This window comes from Gracilinanus agilis, chromosome 2 (assembly GCF_016433145.1).
Source record: "Gracilinanus agilis isolate LMUSP501 chromosome 2, AgileGrace, whole genome shotgun sequence".
Taxonomy (NCBI): domain Eukaryota; kingdom Metazoa; phylum Chordata; class Mammalia; order Didelphimorphia; family Didelphidae; genus Gracilinanus; species Gracilinanus agilis.
The window spans coordinates 358,349,958-358,360,979 of NC_058131.1; the positions used below are offsets into that span (position 1 = coordinate 358,349,958).

Here is an 11,022-nt window from a genome sequence, read left to right on the forward strand (position 1 = left end):
TCTCTTCCATCTTTCTCATCATCTCAGATTTGAAATCTTCAATAGTTTGTGGCCAGATTTCATTATTTTTGGGAATGTTTGGATATGATTACTTGTTTGTTCTCCTCTGCTGTTTGCTCTTTTGTCTGGATTTTATCTGTGTAAAAGTTGTCTAGTGTTACAGATTTCTTCTTGATAATCTTTCTCTTTTGAGGTTCTTGTGTCTGGCTTGCCATTGTTAGCTCTGCACCCTCTCAGGTTTATCCTCACACTCAGGGTCTGTCTACACTCTTTAGGTTTCTGAGGTCTCAGGTCTAGTCGTTCTCAGGGTCAAGCCTCCTGGTGGTCCCCTTGCTTGTTCCTCTGCCCGAGGCTCCTTTAACAGTCTCAGAGCACTGCTTCCACAGTTGTGCACCCCTCTGCACTGGGTCCCCACTCAAGGTCCAGGCCTGAGCTCAGAATCAGTGTCTGAGCTTGTATCCAGACCTGCACTCATGCCTGTGCTCAAGGTCTTGTGTTCAAAGTCTGTGCGCATTCTTTAGCCTTTCTGCTCTTAGGATCAGGCCCTGGTGACCCCAGGTGGCTGCCAAGGACTTTATGCGTGCCCCAAACTTGCTCTAACTCTTGTGTGCTGGCTTTGACACTGTAGGTGGTGTGGGGTGGGGGAGGGTGTTGCTCAGCTAGCATTTTAGTGAGAGCTGTTTCACCCCTTTATAGCATGGAAATACCCCAATTCCACATACCTCCAATGCTGTGCCCTGTTGTGGGGTCTCTTCGTTCCTCTGGATTTGTTTTTATGTCTTCTTGAGGAGTCCTATATGTTTCAGTTAGGAGAGGTTAAGCAGCTGCTTTTTACTCTGCCACCATCTTAACCAGGAAGTCACAAAGCCTGCGAATTTGAAGGTTCTTATGTAGTCATAACTACTAATTTTTCCACCTATATTAAAAACAGTTTGTTTCCATGTTGATTTGATAATTTGTTTTGTGGTTCTGTGGGAGAAAGGAAACATCAGTACAAAAGATTGTCTCCAGCATGCCTGGGGATAACACAGAGAACAATATAATCATGGAAACGGTTTGGTCTTTGGAGGCAGTGACCTAGGATACTAGCAGTAGATAAATTTTGATTTACAGTCAGCTTGGGGAGGAGCAACCTACTGCCAGATGTCCACACTATGAGGCTAAGCCCCACTCATGACAAACAGGCCAGGCATGTAAAGAATATAACAGGAAGGGGAGCAGCTGGGTAGCTCAGTGGATTGAGAGTCAGGTCTAGAGACGGGAGGTCTTGGGTTCAAATCTGGACTCAGATACTTCCCAGCTGTATCACCCTGGGCATATCACTTGACCCCCATTGCCTAGCCCTTACTGCTCTTCTGCCTTAGAAGCAATACAGTGTATTGATTCTAAATGGAAAGGTAAGGGATTTAAAAAAAAGAATATAAAAGGAAAGGACTCAAAAAGGAGTTTCAAGGAAATAGCTGCTGTTAGCCTTGGGACAAATAGTCATCATCACTCAAACATTTCATTAATATTCATTATGTCTAAGACCTACAGCATTTCATCATCCAACTCATAAGACTTTCCCAAAGAATAGATGATGGGAAAAAAAGAGACTCATATACGCAGGGCAAGTCACTCAGGGATACATTCCTAGAACCTTACTTACTGCTCTGTCAGAACTAGATCTCACCAGGTTTCCTCACTCTTCCTCCTACTATAACATAGAGCTCCGATGCCTCCATAAAAGGCCTCATTAGGGAACATCTATTCATAATTCTGGAATAAGGCTGTTTTCATGAGCTTCTTACAAGCAACCTCAGAACCAAGTCTGACACTAACTCACTGTTGCTTCATCTCTAGGAACCTTGATTTTTGTCACAGGTGGGCCTATAAAACTGCCTCATTAAGTCACCTTTATATTTTATCCTCAATGACTATTAAGACTAGGGTTCAACCTTTAGCACATTTCCAAAAACTGGTCTCTATTAGAACATTTTCAGTGGTAGAGAGATGGTTAAATCCTGGCAAGTAGCAGGAAATAGTGAGGAAACCTAGCATTCATTCTGCGTCAAAAAAATGTCATTTCAAGTCTGGGTACTACCATCTACAAACTATGAGACTCTAACTATATCATTTAAATGCTTTGTACTAATTGTCTCAGGTACAAAAATGCCATGGCAGAGAGTTTCTACCTCATAAGTACATTATAAAGGGTCAAATGATATAATTTACCTAAAGAACTTTGTAAAATGTAATTATATAAACATTAAGTATTACTATTTCAAGAAATTCTACTGATTTATACATTTTAGACACCAGACCAGAACAAGATTTTGTGACCGGTCTTGCAACTCTAGTGAATATCCCTTCATTTGTCTAAGCTCCAGAAAAGCATATTCATAATGAAGTCATTCAGAAATCATTAACTTATGCAAGCTGGTTTCATAATCAAGATTCATTCCTGCCTCTATATAATGCTGGTTTCAGAGAAGCTGAGCCCAGAACAGCAGCTCACTTTTATCTACTTCCCTTCACTCACCTTGGCAATACTTACACCATGAAGGCAGAGGCTGTTTGCCTGTTCTTAATGCTCATACTGATATCCAGCTTTAGTGAGTATCTCTTTCCTGACCTGGCCCTAATCTCTGGCAGTAGCTGTCCCCTTGAAAATGGTGGGCCCAGAGAATCCCAGAATAAAAATATCTGGAGGTGGGCGGACTTCTTCAGAATAAATCCTTAAAAAGAAATACATTTACTTCTCAGGTTTGTCAAGAGAAATCATGCAATGTCAGGACTAGGAGAGACCTTTGGAGATAGAACTGAGATTAGAAGAGTTCTAAGGGACCTCGAAACATAATATAATAATAATATTGAGAGAGGTGCATAGATTATAACATGTTAGTACTAGAAGAGATAATTTAAAATGTCGAATAGAATTTTGAGTTCATATCTGAGCTATCAATAGATTTAGAAGATAGAATGCAAACTCTTAAAGATCCTAATTAGAGTTAGAAAGTGAGGAAGGAGTAAAGTAGGATAAAAGAAGTTATTTCTTTCCTTTATATTATATAAGCATATGTTTACAATAGAGGAAAGATTTTCAGGTTTTGGAAAAAGAAGCAGGAGTATTATTGGGTCATTCAGGAAACAATTTAATCATTTTGCCTTCTTTATTTTTATTCCAGATGTGGAGTCAGTCTCAAAAAGCACAGTAAGTCTCCTTTTCCTCAATCCTCAATCCTTTTTCTATAGTATTTCTATCTTCTAATGCCATTGCATTTCACATGAATGTGGTCCAAAATTTAAACTGAATTATTATGAAAAATATAATAGATACAAAACATAATAGACACAAGGGCTTGTTCTCATACCACATTCTGGATCATCCTCCAATGGAATGTTGCCCAAATGTAAATTTTATGGTCATTTTCTGAATGAACAGAAACTAAGACTACAAGGGCTAGAAGGCAAGAAAATTTCCAGATATGGCAGGATAAGCTCCAGGTCAAAAAAGCAAAAAACAATTTTATGGTGGCTTCTAGCCTATAAAAACTGTCTACCAATAAAGGTCAATAACTTGGCTATAATGTATAAATATTGAGCTTTCTCAGAATCACAAGAAGCTGAGTGACTTGTCAGCAGATGACACAACTTAAAGAGGTAGGACTTGAATCCAGATCTCCTTGCCTTCAAATCTGGCCATGCTGTCTCAATCTGCAAACTGTAGGGAGTTCATATATATCTGATGAATAGAAGATTAGAACCCTGGAGACAAGAATTAACCCTAACTCATGATTATGAAATACAGGGAATTAGGAAAGTGGGGGGAATTGATTACAGGGGCTTTGCATTGGAATTCTAGGGTATGATATTCAATTTATCCAGATCATTTTCCTTTCCAGTCCAAGGGACTGATGCATTCTCAGATTTTCAAAATCTAATTTTGCAAAAATTGTATGAACCAAGAGGGAGATAACTTGCATTACCAATGTTTCAGGTTGACTGCAGTGATTTTAAAAAATTACCATCAGAAGAGGAAAGAGTCTGCACTGTAGAATATATGCCAATATGTGGTTCAGATGGGAAAACATATTCCAATAAATGTGATTTCTGCTCTTCTGTTAAGTAAGTACAAACACCAAATGGAAAGGAAGATAATTAATCAGGATAGGAAAAGAGGGAGTTGAGTGGTGAACACGATGCAAATGTAATCCTGCATGGCCTAAATCAGTGGTTCCCAAACTTTTTTGGCCTACCGTCCCCTTTCCAGAAAAAAATATTACTTAGCCCCCTGGAAATTAATTTTTTAAATGTTAATAGCAATTAATAGGAAAGATAAATGCACCTGTGGCCATCACTGCTCGCCTGGATTGCTGCAGCACCCACCAGGGGGCAATGGCGCCCACTTTGGGAATCACTGGCCTAAATGATTAAGGCCTAAGCTCAGTGTACTTAAAGCAAACCCTAACCAGCAGATGAGGCTATATCAGCACTTTTCTCAGCCAGATGATTCACCCTCTGCCACAACTGCTCCCTCCTTATCCTACCTCTATATGAATTGATATCTCTGTATTATAAATAAGGAAATCTATACTTAAGAGGTAAAGAGAAATATGTAAAGTCAGAAAAGTGGTGAGGGACAAAAGGAGGATATGAGCCCAATGTTCTATCATAGCATGTTATCTCTATCTGTAAGGCTGGATGTGGACAAGTCTCTTCAGTATTTTGGACCTCAGTTTCCTTATAGAAGAAATTGGTGCATGAAATTAACTAGATAATATCATCAACATATCCCTTCTAAGGATATTCTAAGGATATATTGAGTTAAGACTTAATATATTTGTACATTTATGAACTAGCTGCATAAATTTAGAGAAGTTAATCAGTCGCTCTCTAAGATTTTTCTTCTGCAAAATGAATAGATTCCTTAATACCTTCCAGCTTTAAAATGATATTCCTCTGACCCTTCTTCTTAAAGGTATCCATATTTTTTTCAGATATCCTCTCCTCCAACACTATCACATGTTCCTAACATTCATTTTATATATCAGTTTAAATGCCAAATGTGGGTACACACATATGAATGACATGAAGTGTATCTATCTATCTATCTATCTATATTTGTTTCTATCTCATATTTCTTTCTCAGTTGATCACACTTCCTTCAAGAGATTTATGTTTCATTTTTGACTAGTAACTCTGCCTTTAAACTTTACCATCTCTCTCTACACCTCCACTAAAGAGATCCTCTGATGCCTCATTGTGGCAAGGAAGTGTACTTGAATTCTCAAATACTATAATAGGTGTGTAGAAAGTTTTGGACAGGTTTTACCAATGTAGAAAGTCTTTGAGTATGGGTTCCCTTACAGATTCTGTCAATGGGAGACCTGCTTACATAATTTACAAAAAGCCCATTATCAGAAGGTTGTCTATAGATGACATCATATCATTAGTCATATCAATTCATCAAGATTGACTACAAAGACTTGAAATGATTGGGACCTAATTCAGTAGAGGGAGGTCCTAAACAGGAAAAAAAATTATAGAATGTATCTCAGAAGTATTGGTTTCTATAACTCCTAATATAAAAAAAGGTAAAATGGAACAAAGATCTGATGTTAACTGACTGCTGAATAACCATCAACTATGGCCCCTCTAATAGAAATAGCATGTGATAGGTTGATGCAGACATGATTTGGGATGTAGATTCTAAACGACCACCCCAATACAACTATCAATAATATGGAAATAGGTTTTGATCAATGACACATGTAAAAACCAGTGGAAATGCATGTCAGCTAAGGGGGGGTGGGTGGGTGGAGGGGAGAGTAAGAACATGAATCATGTAACCATGGAAAAATTTTCTAAAAAATAAAATCTAAAAAAAAAAAAGAAATAGCATGTAACTTCAGAAGACTAATGGTGAAGCATCTCTGCTCTCTCTCCGCAGAGTGTTGGTGGAGGACTATAATTGTGATTTGAGATATACACATTAAGACATAATGAATGTGTTGCTGTCTTTGGGATTTTTTCTGAATGTAATTATTAGGGACCATTCTACAGCTAGTGAGAGGGCTAGGGGGTAGAGAAAGAGTGAGAAAAGGTAATGAAGGGGATATTAAGCATAAATTGAACATTCTAGAGATCAAAACAGGAGTCAGTAAATTTTCTAGGGATATTAAATAAATGAAAGCAACACAATATTAAATAAACATGGAATCTCAGCGTGAGAAGTAAAGTCAGATAAAGTCAGATATCACATAATCCTGCTTTTACCAAGCTTATGAAGCTGTTCTGTAACATCACTGCAGATTGGTCATCTTATTTCTATTTAAACACTGCCTGTGAAGGGAGATCATCACCTCCAAAAAAAATCTATTCTGTTGTTCTCTTTTCTGCAGAGAATTAGTTAATCTCTAGAGGTCATTTCAACATTCTAAGGTTTGACATCAACAAATGGATTTGTAACTCATCCTCAATTACCTTTTTTTTTTCTCCTTCCACAGGAAAAGCAATGACAAAATCAAATTTGTACATATGGGGAAGTGTTGAATTAAAGCATTAACTCCAAAATTTCTTCTTCAAATGCTTTTATTTCCTGCTAGAAGATAAAGCACAAGACATCTCTTATTTCCAGAAGATTCTCTTTCAGAATGTTGGATTTTCAGCCTTGCTTGAAGTTCTATATTGAAGAATAAAGGAAACTGCATTAACATTTTTGTCTGAATTCTATTGGGAGAAAAAGTAAACAGGGAACCTCAGGTATAGTAAGGTATCTGCTGAGAGCCATAGAGTTTACATTGGATGACAAGGTCACGTGTGGACCCTGAAATCTGCAAGGCAAGATTTACAGAAGGATGGATTTCCAGCTAGGCCTCCCTGTATGACTCTTTTCTTACCAACACTCCCTATTTAGTGATTGCTATCCCTATCAGTCCCAGGAAAATATAGAAGAACACTATAGGCTATTATTAGAACTCTTACAAGCCCCCTACAAACTCCTATGAAAAGCCTCACCTTTATATGTAATAATACAGAAATTCCCCTAGAGTTTCCCAATAACAAACCTATAAAAACAGGCCGTTTCCCACCTCCCTGATCTCTAATTTGGTGGTTAACAATGGATGATTAATGGAGAAATTACCCTCAAAGGGTGGTACATCCCATTCCACTGACTGGACTGCTTTCTCCAGCCCATTGCCAAGGAGACAAGAAAACACACCTTGAAAAGTTAGTAACAAAGTTGCTAGTAACAAAGTTGTTGGTAACAAGGTTGGTGTATGACCTGTTCACTATCTCCAAGAAAAGACATATGTTGATTATGGAATAACCATACCAACCCTGTATGTAACCATAAGAAAAGAAAAGGTATAAATAAAGAAGTCAGCAGATGACACTATGCAAGCCTCTGTGAACCATCTGAATCTCTGGCTCATTCAACTGCACCAACAATGATGCACCCCCAAGTTTCCTCTCCTATGAAAGCAGGTCTTTAGCAGGTATTGTAAAAGATGGGGCACCAGGGATGTTAAAATATAACCTAAATGGTTGTGGGTACACACACTGGGTTGAAGGAGAGACAGGACCAACCAGGATAGGGAGACCAGAGTTTACTGCTAATCTGGTAACTGTCAAGAATGGCAGTTGGCCCCAGCTCACCCAGCTCACCCCTAGGCCAGGGTCTATGGAACCAGCAGGCAAGGTAAAAGCTTCCACCACTCAGGATCCCAGGGAATCTGGATGCAGGGTTTCCTTAACTCTGAGATCTCTCAGGGATAGCAAGTTTGTGCCAACCACTAATGGAGTCTTTCTCAGAGCACAAGCCCTACTTCCTGCTCCTTCATTCCATCTTGGAATCCTCCAGCCCTTCCTGCTAGGTCCAACACTATTACTAACTAATCTTCCTCACAACAGTTTCCCCCTTTGCACAAAGCCAAAATTTAAAAAAAAATTGTATTTGTGCACTACAAACTAAACTAAAATTCTAACCCAAAATAACAAATAACCTACACTAACTCTATTCTAACTAATATTATCCTACTCTACCCTACACTAGGGATTTCAACAAGGAAAGGTAAAAGGATAAATACATTGAACAGTTACATAGTTCAAAACATAAAGCAACAAGTAACAATGCAAAATTTCCAACAAAATCAACAAAATCAACGGCAAATATGAAATATCAACACAAAGGTCAAAACAAATATCAAACATAACTCCTATTCCAATACAGAAATATCCTACCAACTAAGAAATGCAAACCATTTTAGAAAATACATTTTAACACAACATTGCATAAGTCTTTACATCAAAATTAAAAGAAAACATCAAACTCCCTTATGCAAATTACATTTGAATGTTAATTATATCAAAGCATTCACAGAATTTACATTTATACACATATATACACACAATACATACATACAATATATACACAATATGTACATGTATGATATACATATATACATGTATGGACACATAATATATACATATCAAATATACAGATGTACACCCTTTACATATATACAATACTTACACTATAAAACAATTACAATATATACATACTATTTACACAACTATTTACATTATTTGTGATATGTGATCTGTAATATGTTATATGTTCTACATATAATGCAATTTTGTTATGTTTGTTGTATCTGCACTATAATGTACATTAGTACCTTATCTTATCCTCTAACCTAATCTAATACTATATATATTTCACTAAACTATTCTAAACTACCACTATGATATTAGTATATTAGTTTAACTACATCTACCTAAACAATTAGCTAATCTTTATTAGTAACTATCTCTTGTTAATACTTACTTATCCTATAGCTAATTCTAATTTTGTTAGTATGCATACATTGTTTCATTCCATAAGGAACACAATGTATCCTAACATGTTTGTGTTGTATGTATCTGATTTATGTTGTTTCTTTGCTATATTGTGTTGTAAATGTTACTGATGAATGCATGATACCTACCAAAACTCCAAATTTCCTGCAGATCTCCTTTCTCCTTATGATGTTCCATTCCTCAAGGAAATCTCCTCTTCACTCTGGTTTTCCTCTTCTCCTTTTCTCCATCAAAGTTCTTTATAGTTTTATGTGCAATGTTGGATGTATATGAGTATGTAGTGATACTATATACATTATCCAAAATACTTTCAAACCATTTATCCAAATTGTCCATGATTAATCCTCTTCTTTAGGAAAATCCTTGAAAATCAAGTTTTATCAGTTCAATTCAGAAGTTCATCAGTCTTAATATAAAGTCCATGAATCCTGAATCCTCTTCATCCATATCCTCTTCTATCCGAACGTCCTCTTCTGCTGGAATGATCCTCTCCTAACTGAACTTTCTGACTGAAGACTCTAATTGACTGAAGATCTCAAATTACACAATCTCTTCTTTCTTCTTCTTTCTTCTTTCTTCTTCTTCTTCTTCTTCTTTCTTCTTCTTTTCTTCTTCTTTTCTTCTTCTTCATTATTAATAATTTCTACATTTTCTTTATCTATTCCACGTGCTAATTTAACATGAGAACAATGATATCATGAATCCCTGCCCAAAACTTTTACAGAAGATGGTGAAACTAATACAACTGTATAAGGACCTACCCAATTTTGTTCTGTTGCTGATGTTTTGGCAAAAAATATCACCTGGTTGAAAATTATGAAGAGAATAATCCAATGGACCAGATTGAATTAATACTCCCATATCTTGTAATTCTCTTAGCCTTTGCTGTAAAGCACTTAAATATGAAGCAATTTGGCAATCATCTCCTAAAAGTGATGCATAAACAGCCTTATAAGTTTTTGCTTGTAGTGGAGCATGTCCAAAGAACATCTCATACGATGATATATGTAGATCAGCTCTTGGTCTAGTACGTAGGTAAAACAAAGCTATGGGAAGAATCTCTGGACATTTAAGATGAGTTTCAGCACAGAGTTTCCCAACCATAGTCTTGAGTTCCCTATTCATACTCTCCACCTGACCTGACCTTTGTGGGTGATAAAGAACATGATATTTAGATGTTATTCCTAGATTCTCATAGATTCTTCTAAGGATATCCTGAGTGAAATGAGATCCCTTATCTGAATCTATGGTTAAAGGTACACCCAATCTAGGCATAATTTCTTTGAGTAACACTTTCACCACAAAAGTAGCTGTATTGGCATTTGATGGAAAAGCTTCAGGCCATTTAGTTAGTCTATCGACTATCACAAGACAATATTTGTATCTTCCAGCTTTAGGCATACAGATATAATCAATCTGCAAACTCTCAAATGGACTATATGCTAAAGGCCTACCACCCAAACCTTTCTTTCTGAATGCACTTTGATTGAACTTTTGGTAGACTGGACAGCTATTACAGATCTTATTTGCAACAGTACTTATTCCAGGAGCAACCCATTGTCTCCAGATGGAATCCACAACAGCTTGTGTACCAAAATGACCTTTTGTGTGGATGGTTTGACACAAATAGGTATACAAATCCTTTGGTAACAATGGCCTTCCTGTATCAGTAACCCATATCCTATGTTCTTTCCTAGCTCCAAATTTATCCTTCCATTTCTGGATATATGAATCTACATAAGCTTTCTCTAGATCATCAGAATCAATAGATGTTAAATTCATTACATAAATTGGAGCATTCTGGGCTGCATACTTTGCAGTGATATCAGCTCTGTGATTTCCTTTAGAGACTGAATCTCTACCACAAGTATGACTCTGACAATGAATTACTGCCAGCTGTTTTGGCTTTTGGATTGCTTCTAACAACTCAGTTATTATTCCTGCATGAGCTATTGGTTTTCCTGATGCAGCAATAAAACCTTGTTGTTTCCAGATTGTTCCTGTTGCATGGCAAACAGAAAATGCATACCAAGAGTCTGTGTAAATATTCACACTTTTACCTTCAGCTAGAAGACATGCTTGCTTCAATGCCACCAATTCTGCACCCTGAGCACTAAGATTACTAGGTAATGAGCCATACCACAGTGTCTCAAATTCTGTGACAACTGTGGCACCAGT

General features: G+C 37.0%; 1 protein-coding gene across 1 annotated transcript; it reads left to right on the plus strand.

Annotated features, from left to right (window-relative positions):
* The first annotated feature begins 2,512 nt into the window (after positions 1-2,512).
* Positions 2,513-6,695, plus strand: SPINK9 (serine peptidase inhibitor Kazal type 9). Its single transcript, XM_044661664.1, has 4 exons — positions 2,513-2,594; positions 3,168-3,193; positions 3,980-4,107; positions 6,489-6,695. The coding sequence occupies exons 1-4, from the start codon at positions 2,540-2,542 to the stop codon at positions 6,532-6,534; spliced, it is 255 nt and encodes an 84-aa protein (XP_044517599.1). The 5' UTR covers positions 2,513-2,539; the 3' UTR covers positions 6,535-6,695.
* Positions 6,696-11,022: the final 4,327 nt, after the last annotated feature.

Bases quoted from the DNA above. Each gene is read 5' to 3' on its own strand.
- SPINK9 (XM_044661664.1), top strand. From the start codon at position 2,540: ATGAAGGCAGAGGCTGTTTGCCTGTTCTTAATGCTCATACTGATATCC. The intron at 2,595-3,167 runs GTGAGTATCTCT...TTTTTATTCCAG, and splicing joins CATACTGATATCCAGCTTTA to ATGTGGAGTCAGTCTCAAAA. The intron at 3,194-3,979 runs GTAAGTCTCCTT...CCAATGTTTCAG, and splicing joins AGTCAGTCTCAAAAAGCACA to GTTGACTGCAGTGATTTTAA.